This window comes from Sceloporus undulatus, chromosome 3 (genome assembly GCF_019175285.1).
Source record: "Sceloporus undulatus isolate JIND9_A2432 ecotype Alabama chromosome 3, SceUnd_v1.1, whole genome shotgun sequence".
Classification (NCBI taxonomy): domain Eukaryota; kingdom Metazoa; phylum Chordata; class Lepidosauria; order Squamata; family Phrynosomatidae; genus Sceloporus; species Sceloporus undulatus.
Window position 1 is genome coordinate 64,861,253 of NC_056524.1, and position 14,690 is coordinate 64,875,942.

General features: G+C 38.7%; 1 protein-coding gene across 5 annotated transcripts in view; it reads right to left on the reverse strand.

Annotated features, from left to right (window-relative positions):
* SCAF4 (SR-related CTD associated factor 4) overlaps positions 1-14,690 on the reverse strand; it is a 72,413-nt gene that overhangs the window by 12,704 nt on the left and 45,019 nt on the right. For all 5 annotated transcript variants that reach the window (XM_042456111.1, XM_042456112.1, XM_042456115.1 and 2 more), the window contains exons 13-19: positions 14,529-14,629; positions 13,926-14,039; positions 12,519-12,675; positions 7,919-8,082; positions 1,178-1,340; positions 940-1,035; positions 660-842 (exon numbers count right to left, since the gene is read on the reverse strand). In XM_042456111.1, the coding sequence (XP_042312045.1) occupies positions 660-842; positions 940-1,035; positions 1,178-1,340; positions 7,919-8,082; positions 12,519-12,675; positions 13,926-14,039; positions 14,529-14,629 (978 nt within the window). The remainder of the gene's footprint in view (positions 1-659; positions 843-939; positions 1,036-1,177; positions 1,341-7,918; positions 8,083-12,518; positions 12,676-13,925; positions 14,040-14,528; positions 14,630-14,690) is intronic.

Sequence of the window (14,690 nt, forward strand, 5' to 3'; positions counted from 1 at the left end):
GCAACTAATAATCATATATATTTTATAATATATAATATATACTGTGGGCCCATTGTGGAAGCACATTCACATCTTTGGGGCCCACATATAAAGGGCTTTCAGCAGAATAATATAGACAGGGGCTACATGACAAAACAAGCCAGATAATCATGAAACTAATTCCCCAATGCCAAACAGATAAGCATGTAAAAGTCACAGTGACTGAAAGCAAACAAACAAGTAAAAGCAAACACACCTAGAAAAAGAAGACAGCTTTGAAGGTGGGGGAAAGGGCTAAATTGACAGCATTTGATATAGAATCTGTATGATTGAGTTTTAATAAAGAGGGATGAAACTGGGTAAAAAAAAGAGAGCTCACCTACACCCACTTCTGATTACATGTACTTCTGTTCACAAACTTAGCTGATACTTTCTCAATTTGCTTTATTACAATATAACTGTCATCTTCCTGTTCCAGTAACAAATCAATGCTTCAGAACTGGTAGGATGAATATTACCTTTCATTTTTCATAACTAGACAATTCCCTGTGAGCAAACTGCATAGAATATATTGCAGTGGGAGAAAGATTCGGGCTTTCAAAAAATTATTAATATTTTAAACTGAATCAATATTTTTGAAATAAATACATGTGCAACCAACAACTGTAAAGTGAACTTACCAAGGAGTGGAACAGGTTGTGTGACAGGAGCTGGTATACTAGTCGAAGTTGTAGGCGTTGGAGTATTTGCATATCCTTTGGAGGCATCTGCATTTTCAGCATTTCCTCTAGACCCGGTAACTATCGAAATGGGATTCCCCCCAGAGTCTGTTGTAGTGTCCTCATTTATAATGGCCATAGTAGCTAAAACATAGTGATGTTAATAGGAAAAAGATAAAAATAAATAAACAACATATAATTCTGGTTCAAATATCTTTAACAATTTACAAATCATACTTACAGTTTGGGATGTTTACTGCTGCAGAAGGAGGGGCAGAAACAGGAGGAACTGAAACAGGAGGATTAATAGGTGGTGGTGGCCCAGGAGGAAGAAAGCCTATGAAGACAAAAATATTGAAGAATAACTTCTACAAACAATAATTCCATAATATTTACACTTAAAAGGAAAGGATGCCCTCTATGGTGTATTTAGTGAGCAATTTATATGCTTGGAAAGTCAATGAGAATGATTACCATACCTGGTGGTAAATGCATAGGACTGAAGCCAGGTCTCAAAAATGGTGGTGGTGGTGGTGGAGGAACTCCAGGACCAAATCCAGGAGGAGGCATTCCTAATGGAGGGGTAAATGTAGGTGGCTGAAGTGTACCAACCATTGGAGGACCAGGCTGATGTGGTGGAACCTACAACAGAAAAGAAAATGTTTTATCAACACTTAGTTCTACAGTTGGGTAAACCACAAACACTTAGAAAACACTTCATGGTTGTCATTGTATACCTCCCATAAGTTAGGAAATACTGTTTTAAAAAATGAGCAGTATTTTGCATAATATACTTGTTTAGTAAGCAATGTATATGCTTGGAAAGTCAATGAGAATGGTTACTATAACTGGTGGTAAATACACATAATATAATAGGTCAATAATTTTAATGTGAACATGTTCCAAAGAAATTTTAGGCTGCAATCCTATACTTAGCCACTGGAAATAAGGCCCATAAAATGCAACTGTTTTACCCTTTCCCCACCAATCTCTCCAAATCTGGTGTTCACCAGAATTACCAGGCCACACTGGCTGAAAATGATGGGAATTACAGTACAGAATACTGGAAGTGTGATGGGGGAGGCGGCCCCTAGAAACTTCAAGACTTTAAACACACGTTTTTTCAGCTGTTTTTGTTGAGCTGCTTGGATCTTTTTACCATCAACTCATTTTTAAAAAAAACACTATGAAGAAACAGATACAGCAGCTACATCATTCCAATGCTTTACTATTTACATCACACAGAATAAAATTTTACATTAAATGATCTGATGCTATTAAAGCTAATTAACCAATTAAGAAATATTGAATACTTGCTAACTTGCCATAATTCAATAAATACATAGTTACCCTTAACACTAAATAATATTACACACACACACACTGTTTTAATGAATACTCCTGAGCTTTTTAAAAATCATGATCCTGTATACCCACTTCTATTTATTCTGGTCTAAATCCAGCTGTTATCCCAACTAGAATCAATGAAATGTACACATGTACTGATTCAATAGTTCTACTCTAGCTGGAACTGCAGGTATGACCTTAAGGCACTGAGCTCCCCCACTCTCCTCCTGACATGATGACCACAAGAAAAACTGTATGAAAAGGGATACTGTAGCACCTCTGACTTACCTGTGTAGAAGAAATTTTAGTATAAGCTTTTATAGACTTGGTTTACTTCCTCAGACTTGCATTCGAGGAAGGAGACTTGCATTCAAGGAAGTAGGCCAAATCTATAAAAGTTTATTTTACATTTTCTTTCAGTTAGTCTCAAAGGTGCTACAAGATCCCTTTGCATACTGATATTCCAGACTAACATGTCTATGTCTTGGAATATAAGACAATACCCTTAGCCAGTGCTCTTGGGGTCCTCTGCCATAGCCACCACCAAAGAAAGGGGGAAAGGCAGGAGAGAGGAGAAGAAGGGAAGGCCAAGAAAACTCTCAAACCGCTTTCGGAGAAAGGAGAAACTTCGCTGGCTTGAAGAGACACATCCTGCTAGGAGTGTAGGCAGAAACAAGACTGAGGCTCAGGGGGGCTAGCTCCTCCCTATATAGGGGCCGGTCTTTTGTTTATTGTCCCTGCCTACAGGAGCAAATAGGAGGAGCTAAACCCAGAATACAGGAGGTTAGGACCCTGTCTGCTGGGAAAAGTGTTTTCTGGGTAAGAAGCCTCAAACTGCAGTATGCCTGGGACTCAAAGAGAATATGAAATAATTGGGATAGAACCAATCCAGATAATGATGGAGTTGGTCCTGTCACTGCCACACGAAGATTTCTGTGAGTCTTCAGGAATCTCCTTACTAAAATATGGCTAAAAATAGGACAGTTTGCCCATATTTTAAAATTGTGGAGAAATTGGTACATGTCTGGACTACTTCTCAAAGCATCTGTGAAAGTAATGTGAGGCAAATCACAGTGAGATGATATGGTCTTAAATTTTATACTGTGTCAAAACGACACAAAATTTTGTTCTTATGGACTCTGAAGGGGAATAGAAGTAGCATAGTCTGTTGACAAATGGGGTGGTTATGATGATATGGCAGCACAGGGAGAAGTCAAAGATGATAATCACTGTTTTCTAGCAGTCTCTTTTTGAAAGATGAGGAGTGATCTCTGCTCAAAGGAGATGAGCCCTAAAAAAATGGTTTTTGAAGTGGTATTTGCATTGGAAACCTGTACAATCTTTTTGATGATGATGATGAGATGATGATGACAACAATGATCTAGGCCAGAGACAGGCCTAGACAATGTAAGAAGGGGACACCCACCACATGAAGGTATCAATTTTTGCCCCAAAATGCCTTTTAAGTATGGGGGGGGGGGCATTTTTGCCAGGAATGAGGGAGGCATTTTTTCTTTCTTTAGCAACAGGAAGTCACTTCCTATTTTAGAAAAAGACCTCTCCTAGAATTAAAATGGCTTGGGGGCTCAAAAACAAAAAATGCTCCCATGCCCCTGGTATTCTTGCAATTCTTAAATTCTGTTCAACAAAAGGTCTAACACATCATTTGTTTGCAATAAAGGATCCTGATTTCCTAATGCTGAGTCTAATAGGGTCAAAGATGGACCCTGCAAGGACATGCAGGATGAATCTAACTTGTCCTCAGCTGCAGTTGATACTGGATGCAGGTCTCTGGGGATTAATTTTGAGGATGCATTAGTTTTAGCCTCAATTCTTTTTCCTGTTTGAAGAGTTGGTATTATTGGAGAGTGAGGCTCTCCAGTTAGTGGCACAGCAGGTACCATACTTAGTGGCTAGATTACAGAAGGTACTGCAGAATGTTATAACTGAAGTATGGATGGAGCCACAAAGACTTGAACATGCATTGCCATTGATAAAAGGGCAGCTGTCAAGGCAAGTTCTATCTCCTTGATCAATTGTGAATTTTGAATATATTCTAACCAACATCTTGATTTGTTTAGAAAAACCTTTGTTGAATTCCAGGTGATGGAGAGCATCTTGATACCAAGGCAGACAGTATCACTCCAGGGAAAATCAGAGGGCAAGAAGCTCTGTAAGGAGGATGTTGTCTGATGATCTCTGAATCATCATATGGGTGTTGAAGGTAAGAATAATTGTGATAGATGTAAGACACTTTCCAAGGGGGTTGTCTATCTAGGTAGTGTCTCAATGAAGATCTAGGGTCATGTTAAGAGGGAATTACCTCTTTTCATTTCATGGTATGAAAACTGTGACCATCTTCCCTATACCTCTGATCTACCAATTTTGACATTCAAAACCACCATCTCCTTGATCAATTGTGGATTTGAATGTTGAATTTTAAATGTGGACTGTTTTAAAATGTGTGTGTCTTATTTGTCCTTTTCAACTGCTGCATGTTTTAATTAATGTTTTAATTGTTGCTGTTCATTATTGATTTGTTGTTCCCTGCCTTCATCCGTGAGGCAGGTAATAAACAAACAAACAAACAAACAAACAATAGAAGAAGATGATCAGGATCAGTGTGACCCACATCTTGAACACTGGGATCAATAGCAATAGCAAGTACATTTCTAGACCAATTATGAATGCACTTAAACACACTCTAAGCGGTTTACAAAGTGCAAGCTAACTGCCCACTGCGTACACATTAGCGACCTTGGAAGGATGCAAGCCTGAGTCGAGCTTGAGCCCCTGGGCTGGTATTGAACTCGCAACCCTATGGTTTGTGAGTGAGTGGCTGCAGTACAAGTATCTTGATCTGGAATGACACTGACTATCTGTGTGCCAAGGTGATCAAGATCTGCTGATGTTTCTTTGCACACTAGATCACTGTCAACAATGTAAGATAGGTTGCAGTTTTGGAACATCTCAATTGTGTATCAACAATATAATATCTATGGTATTATGAATTAGTTCCTTTGTCAAACTCTCCACAATCTCTCCATTTGGAAGTCTGTAAATAAAGAACATTCTCTGCGGAGATTCTCTCGAAACACTGCTGCACATGCTTCAATACTGTTGAAGCTGCATCAGATGAGGTATTAGACAGTAAGGCAGAATGGTTGATGAGGATAACAACTTTGCTGGATGAAAGATACAAAGGCTGAAGGGATGGATGGGTTGACCAAGTTTTATTCTGTAAAGTTTCCATGACCTGCACTGACAGATGAGATCCAGCTTCAACTTGCACTTCAGCCAGGATACAATCAGAATTTTTTCTTCTTCCCCAGGAATTTTCTTCTTTTTATGGTATATAGGCTGCAAATCTTTCTGCAGTCAAGTCCTTAGTTGTAAAGATTGGTACTACTTGTACATACAGGGACACTGTTCTTACTGCAATGCCAATACAGTAGAGGGTACCATGGTCACTTCCATACCCATTGGCAACAAACCTGACAACAATATCAGTGACATCTTCTATAATAACTGTTCTAGAGATGCAGATGATCAGGAACAAATACCAACTATAATGATCATCTCAGAAGCTTTAATTAACTGCAGGTTTAATTTTTATATATCTGATGTATGAATGATTCCTAACATGAGAAACATATTCATTCCCCAAACAGAACATGCACCAGAAATAAATGCATGACTCTTGAGCTATTTCTTGAATGATTTGGGACCATATACCACTGAACAGACAAACAAAAACCACCAAGCATAAAACCAAGAAACCATAGAATCGTAGAGTTGGAAAAGACAACAAGGGCCATCCAATCCAACCCCATTCTGCCATGCAGGAAATCTCAATCAAAGTATCCCCGACAGATGGCCATCCAGCCTCTGTTTAAAGACCACTAAGGAAGGAGACTCCACTACCCTCCAGGGGAGTGTGTTCCACTGTTGAACAGCCCTTACTGTCAGGAAGTTCCTCCTAATGTTGAGGTGGAATCTCTTTTCCTGTAACTTACATCCATTGTTCCGGGGTCTGTTCTCTGGAGCAGCAGCAAACAAGCTTGCTCCCTCCACAATATGACATCCCTTCACATATTTAAACACGGCTATCATATCACCTCTTAGCCTCCCCCCTAGTCACACACAGTTAGTTATTCAGATGGGAGGCACCTTTGCACCGGCCCTGAAAAGCACCCTTCCCTCAGAGCTACTACTGTAGTGGACAAAAAGAGCTGGCACATGTCAGGAAAGACTTACAGACATGCGTATTAAATAAAAGCAAGGCTACTGCCCAAATGACTGTACAGGCACAAGTGACCCACAGGTGAGTCACTGAGATCATGAAGAAAGAGAAATTCCCATTCAAGACATCTGAAAGCCTTCTGACCCTTTTATAAGGCCATATTTGATTCAGTTTAGATTCTCTGCCATATAATAGATCTTCTAGAACTATCCACTATGTGTTTGTGATGAATAAATCTGCTTGAAATGATTAACAGTTGAACAAATTATCATATTTAATCCTGATGCATTCATTGTGTAGCTTGATTTAGAAGGGATTGTCTCCTCAGTAATTTGGTCAAGTTCGAGCCTCTTGTCAGTTTTAAATTGGTATTACAGTCTGCCCTTTGTATCCGCAGGAGATCCATTCTGGACACCCCCCCCCCCATTTAAAGAAAAATATGGGACCTCAGTCCCCCTAATTTCAAAGGTGGGCACAACATGCGTGCAATCACTAATGTAACTTTTTCCACGCATCCCCACTGAAAGAAACAGGGCTTGCCATCCATGGATGGCAAGTCTGTGGATATTGAGTGTCCGCTGTATTTTAAATGCCAGTTATTCAAGATAAAGTGGAAACATAAAAAAAAAAAAGTGGCACAATTATAATGCAGTCTCAGCACAGAAGCACTGCAAAAATTTAGCTCAAGAATGAATGAATGTGGATATGGCTCTAACCTAACTATGATCTGTTCAGAGATTGCTAAATGAAGTTCAAATGTGAATAGCAAATCAGGAACCACAGATTGATTTTTAGTTGACATGAATGTTTTTATTGCAAAACAAGGCAATTTGAAAAAGAGAAATGGAGGGAGATTGTTTAACAGTTATAAAGATTATTGTATTTGGAGTACATGTCTTAACAATGAAAGGTATAATTATCTCATTTAAAGAAAGTGGATTATCTTCATAGGGTAGATTTTTATTAAATAAGGAATTATAAGTACCTTGGGCCCCTGGTATCCACTGGGGTTTGGTTCTAGGATAGCAAAATCCATGGATGCTCAAGCACCATTAAACACATTGGCTTAGTAAAATGGTGCTCATTATATAAAATGGCAAAATCAAAGTTTACTTAAGGGAATTTATATATTTTTAAAATATTTTCAAGCTGTGGATAGTTCAATCCATGCCTAAAAAATCATTGGATAGAGAGTTCTCACCGTTCAGCACAAATGTTCAGTTTTCAAATACAGTATAGAATTTGAAAATCAAGTGAGATTATTACTGAAGATGTGAAACATTATCTTTACACAGATTACACTGCATTCTGTGTGGATGGTAAGATGTTTTGAATGCTCATAAAATTCAAGAAGAGAGACGACACACAACTAAATGTGAAATTAACTGAAGCTATAGTTTCATGGCTTTCTTTTTCATTCTCACATGTAAATTTTCCAGATTAAAAACTATAGAGCTTGCTATTCTGCCTTACTTGCAGAATAACTTGCAAATCAGTGGAATGAGACAAAATGCAGTTTTCATCATTAAAAAAAATCACATTAATACCCATTACACAATATGCTGTGCGCACTGCACATTTTAACTTGCAAATATCCACCAAAAATATAGAAAAACAAAACAAAACGTACCTGTGGTGGAGGCATAGTTATTGGTGTAGGTATAGGAACAGGCATTTGAACTGATAAAGTTTTAGATACAGGCAATGTTTGTTCATTATGTGCAGTGTCTCCGCTTCCTGCACCACCATTCTGAGCTCCTTGGTTTTCTGATTTTTTGGGAATTCCTTTCCATTCTACAGGAAAGATACAAATAAAAAATTAAGAGAATGTACATATTCTCAATTTTAGGGTTTTCCCTGCAATGTACTGATGTTATATCATTTGTCTCAATGAAATTGTTTTTATAATAATTTTGATTAGTTTATTCCAACAAAACAAAATAACGAACATAAATATGACAAAAATATTACATTCCAAAAAAATTTTCCCTCAACATATCACCAATGCTTTGGCAGCCCACATATATTTTGCTTACTTCTGTTGCCAGCAAACAATCCTGAATTTTCAATTTCCATAAAGTAATCAATCACAGATCATGTAACAAATCCTTATCTATGCTGAAATCTCATTGCTCTTCAGAAATCAAATGCTGTATTTACAAAAGCAACAACTCATGTTAGTTTTTACCAAAAACTAACATCAAAGATCAATCATAGAATCATAGATTTGGAAGAGACTGCAACGGCCATCCAGTCCAACCCCCTGCCATGCAGGAAATTTAAATCAAAGCATCCCTGACAGATGGCCATCTAGCCTCTGTTTAAAGACCTCCAAGGAAGGAGACTCCACTACACTCTGAAGGAATTTGTTCCACTGATGAACAGCCCTGACTGTCAGGAAGTTCTTCCTAATGTTGAAGTGGAATCTCTTTTCCTAGAGCAGGGGTTCTGATCCTGGGGGTCGCCAGGTTGGGAATCCCCCCGCCTCCCCTTTTCCCCGTGGGTGCCGGCGATGGAGCAGGCATTGTGCGGGGAAAAGGGGATGGGAGCGGGGCTCCCTCCTTTCCCTTCTCCCTGTGAGTGCCCGTGCTGGCACAGGCATGCGCAAGGAAGAAGGGAATGGAGGCAAGTCCCGCCCCTTCCCAGCCTCCCAACTGACCAGGGAGGCCGCGGGCGGGACTTTCGTCCCCAAAGGTGGTCGCGGCCCAACAAAGGTTGGGAACCACTGTCCTAGACCTTGCATCCATTGTCTGGGTCCTAGCCTCTGGAGCAGCAGAAAACAAGTTTGCTCCCTCCTCAATATGACATCCCTTCAAGTATTTAAACAGGGCTATTTTATCACCCCTTAACCTTCTCTTCTCCAGGCTAAACATCCCCAGCTCCCTAAGTCTCTCCTCATAGGACCTGGTTTCCAGACCCCTCAACATTTTAGTCTCCCTCCTTTTGACACGCTCCAGTTATTCAACATCCTTTTTAACTTGTGGTGCCCAGAACTGGACACAATATTCTAGGTGGGACCTGACCAGAGCAGAATATAGTGGCACTCTTACTTCTCTTGATCTAGACACTATACTTCCATTGATGCAGCCTAAAATCGCATTGGCCTTGTTAGCTGCCACATCGCACTGTTGACTCATGTTCAATTTGTGGTCTACTTGGACTCCCAGATCCCTTTCACAGGTAGTCTCGTTCAGCCAAGTGTCACCCATCCTATATCTGTGCATTTCATTTTTCCGCCCTAAGTGCAGTACCTTACATTTCTCTGTGTTGAAATTCATTTTGTTAGCTTTGGCCCAGCTTTCTAATCTAATAAGGGCATTCTGAATTTTGATCCTGTCCTCAGGGGTATTAGCTACTCCTCCTAATTCGGTGTCATCTGCAAATTTGATGAGTATGCCCCCATTCTGTCATCCAGATCATTGATAAAGATGTTGAATAGCACTGGGCCCAGGACAGAACCCTGTGGGACCCCACTTGTCTCTTCTCTCCAGGATGAAAAGAAGCCATTGTTGAGCACCCTTTGGTCAAGCCCACTCCCACAAGGAAGATTATTCCTTCCATGGTCATATTCATTTTTATACATAGAATGGTAAAGCCTGAGTCTAACTAATTTATTCCTATGTTGATTCCCTAAAAACAAACACATATGCATGTACACAATTCTCTGTTGTTGTTGTTGTGTGCCTTCAAGTCATTTCTGACCCTAATGCAAACCTATCACAGGATTTTTGTTGACAAAATTTGTTCAGAGAAAGAATGCCTTTGCCTTCCTCTGAGACTGAGAGAGTGCAACTTGCCCAAGGTCATCAAACATGGTTTTGAACCCTGGTCTCCCAGTGTCCAGTCTAAGACTGAAACCACTATACCATGATGGTGCTCCACAACTCTTTAGATATGCCTATGCTACTGAGTTGGTGTAATGAAAACATCCATTAAAATTAGCTGTAAAAGAATTTCAAAACAAGTGTTTCATTTGTCTGAATATATTTATGGTATATTAAGCACATTTCCTTTGTTTTCTCCATCAAGTATTTGATTGTCACTATGGAAGCAACCTGTTATACCTGTAGAGTTAACCTATTGCCTTTTGTTTTATTTTGTTTACTAAATTTAGGTAAACATGCTAAACTGTATCTTGATTAACTTTTGGTAGAAATTTGTGCCATGTACTGTGTAGGCTGAAAGTTTTGATGACACATCTGAAATAAACTTCAACATTTTAAGATTCTGAGGAAACAGTAATACACAGGACCACTGGATGCTACTTATACTAGGTGGCACATCTAATTCAGAATTGACTAGACACAATTCATCAAGCTTCCAGAGGGATTTATCTCAGCTGGACCTGGAGATGTCAAAGATTTAACCCAAAGCAATCTACTTGCAAAATTACAGCCATGCTTGTGAGCACATATTAATGGCAGCATTAATCACTTGCTCTTCCTCCTATCTCACACTTATAGGGAGAATTATGAAGTAATTAAGTGGTAATGATGGGGTCAAATCAATGATTTTAAGATTCTAAAGAAGATTCTAAAGTTAAAAATGAGTAAGTCGAGGGCAGGTTTGGGGGCCAAAATTATGGATTTCAGTATGACCCATACATAAGTCTAGGGGAAAAAGTTGAGGCTCCCTTAGTATGTGTATGTATGCACGCATACAAGAGACTGTTAAAGAAGCAGCAACAAATCACCCATCACTCTCTCTGCTTCCCCAACGGCTCTTTCAGTGTTCACTCCCGAGACAGCAAGGGAAACAGAAATGGAATGTGTGTGTCCATGTATGTATGCACACATGGGCAAGATAGAGAGAGACCTTTAAAAAAGCTGCAACCAAGCAGCCACCACTCTCTCTGCTTCCCCAACTGGCTCAGGAGAGAGAGAAGCCTCTCTCCCCACTGCACAGGTGGAGAAATCTAAAAGAGCTGCAATCATATTACCATACTGAACTGAACACAAGTCGACCTGGGATTTTGGGGTCAATTTTTGGGCATACATTTTTCAACTTACTGACAAGTATATAGGGTAGGTAACAAAGTCAAAGCTTGTGCGAACAACTGGTATTCAAAGGGGCCCTTTAAAGGATTTCATTTAACTATTATGGCCAATAAAAGTTATACATAATAGTTATTAATAAACCTTGACAAAGATAAAGATTATTAAACATGCACACAAAAATACAGTAGCAGTTAATTTCAGATATAAATTATGTATAATTAGACAAACTATTCCCCTTTGTGTATTCTGAATATACCACCAATCAATTTCATTAGTGACTGTAAAATCTAGTATTGTAAGAGACAGGTGGGAGGGAGGGCCTGACCCTTTCTCTCACAAGAAGCATGCACTACTTAATAAACCACTATGAATGCCACAGTTTCACACAGCTTAAGAGTCTTCAGTACCTACATTCTGCATTTGACTCTTAAGTACTACATCTGCCGACTTTTGCTACCCTTTTAAATGATGGTTATTTGCCCATCCATTCTAGGAAATCCATTCTAGGCTATTCTATATTCTTTTCAGTCTTCAGTATCTAAAACATTTAGAACCTTCCAGTTCTTGCTGGCTTACCTCCACAGGTTAGGCGTAATACTGCACATGCTGCTTCAAAATAGCTAGCATGAACAATCACAAAAGGGGGTTACATAGGAACCAGATGGGGCAACAAAACCACTTTTAGTGTGGTCACATGCAGTGATTTGATTCAATACTTTCTTGCTTTGGCTTGTGGATGGGGCAGGGTATAAGCCAGGGAACCATATTCACAAACCACAATAAACCACCTGCAAAGCAGTTTAGCCACTCCTATTGCAAGCTGGCACAAGTGGGCAAGATGAACTGCATGGTATTTGTATTCAACAAATACTGGTGCTCAACCAAGGTTCTTATGGCTCCCTGGTTTGTTGTAATGTGCAAAAAAGGGGGCCACCTTTGGGGATGTAATGGTATGCAGGTTGATTTCTTTTCTGTTTGCTAGTTTTGTGCTACTCTTCTTATATTCTAGTAAGCACCTCCCAGGCTGCTTCTCTACTGCAAGTTGTCCCCTCTCAAAGCTATTCTGCATCCTTAAAAGTTGCCAAGTGGATTCTGATTTATAATAGTTTAGCTTCAAAGCAGGCAGAGTAAACTTGCACATTTTAAAGATATATACTTCATGTAAAAATGATTTTGATATAAATATTACTTTCTAAAGACACATCTTTAGACTCTTATAAAGACACTTCTTACCAGGACTAAGTGTTTCATTGTCCAGCATTCCTCCTTCACAGCAGCTTTCCAAATCTTCAGGCTTAACTTTACCCCATGGTATATATGTAACACCCAATTCTACATCCCAATACTGCTTATAGTCAGGTTTAATTCCTTTATTTAAAGCCCAAGCAATCTGAAGAAAAAAGCAACAAACTTATTAGGCTGTGATTTATTTTTATTTTTCCTTCCTATTGAGAAACTGTACTTAGCACAGCAAAATGTGAAAAGCAGAGGGATGATACTACGTATAAATTAGAAGACAGGAAAGAACAACACATATATTAACATTTTTTAAAATCCTTGAAAAAAGCTGATTAAGGGCAACTAAGTATAATAAAACTACTATGCACAATCTACACAAACTCTCTCCCCATAAAAGATATGTTCCTTGGCTTCCTTTTCCACCTAAAACAGTTTATAATTCAGATCACCCTCTAGTCTATACCAATGGTCTCAGCTAGCAGAAACCTCAGCCATGTTGGCCAATAGTCTGGCATTCTGGGATCTGAAGTCCAAAATCTCTTCTTAAAGGTCACAGTTTGGAGACCACTGCTCTATACTGTCATCAAACATTATTTTTAATCAACAAACAGCAATGTAAAGACAAAACACAAACTGGGCCCTCTTCCAAAGAAGGGATGAAAATGTAAAACAGTTTACAATGTGAGGCAACAACCATTTTAAGCAGACTTCAGATGGTATATAGTAAATACATAAATTATCAAATACTGTAGCAAGAACAGACAAAGCAATCTGCAGTTTATAGAGAACAAATGGTTTCCTATCTCAGGATCCTACAACAACAAAGTGAAAGCAGTCAGAATGGACTCAACTGAATGGCAGATAAAGTTATGTAGGTTCAGTTCATCACATCTTGGTTTTAATCGGCCCCTGACTTCTTTTGTCTTTGCACACAGCTACACTCCTCTAAATGGTACTGTACTAACACTGCTCTAATTATAACATCACATACTTATCATCCTTGTTGTCTTATTTTTTCCAGTTGAAAATTTCCTACATGCTTAACATTTTGTTTGTCAAACAACTTTCTAGATCAGTGGTCTTCAAACTATGCCCTTTAAGGGATTTTGGGCTTCAGCTCCCAGAATCCCATACTACTAGCCAACATGGCTGAGGCTTCTGGGAGCTGATGTTCAAACTCTCTTAAAGGGCACAGTTTGGGGAACACTGCTCTAGATATAGGGTCACAGGGAAATAGTAATTATCTAGACATTTACTAAGAAAAGAAATGTTTTTCTTCTACATATATTATTGCTCTTGGTCCATCTCATGCCAAGCAAGTGAAGAAGAGTTTTGATACTTTATCAAGAACTCTGGATGTCCTGTTATTTTACACTAAAAAAATCCCTAATGTTATAATACCTTTATTGATTTCTGATTCACTTTAAAGTTACCACGACTTAGTTTCTGCAGGGCACGGTATGCATCTTGTCTCTGCACCATTACAATATAGGCACATCCTCTTGGTGGTATCATCTATTACAAGTACAGAAAAATGGAAGTATGTTTAACAAAAAAAAAATCATATATTTTTAAAGAAAAATAATAATAGTATTACACTTTAAGGTGTGCCTAACACACACAAAAAAGCATAAACCAAAGAGTTCCACCTCTGAAAATTTACTTATCTTGTCATTTCTATATGTGCTAAAGCAATCTTTCAGTCATACAATGTCCACAATCAAGTAATAACATTCAACAACTGTTGCTAGCATGCACCACTTTTTATTTCAATTTCTTCTAACTGCAAATTTGAATATACAGACAAAGCCAGGATAGTTTTAAAAGGGCATACTGTTATTCCATAAAATTATGTGAAACAAGTTCAAATCTGATTTTAAACAGAAATACAAATAATTGTGTTAGAATGTGTTGCAAACAACTCTACATAGACTGCTGAAAAGTACTTCAACTAAAATGCTGAATAGCATTTTACTAGTCATTACTTTCTTGTTTCATACTCACATTTATGGATTCAATTGGACCAAACTCTTCTAGAAGACCTCCAACATCCTGCTGTGTTGCTCGTTTATCCAGCTGACCTAACCAGAGCGTTGTACTGCAAACTAAGAGGGGAAAATAAAATGTTTAAGCATACTTCTGTGTTAAAAACAAACCAGCACTTCT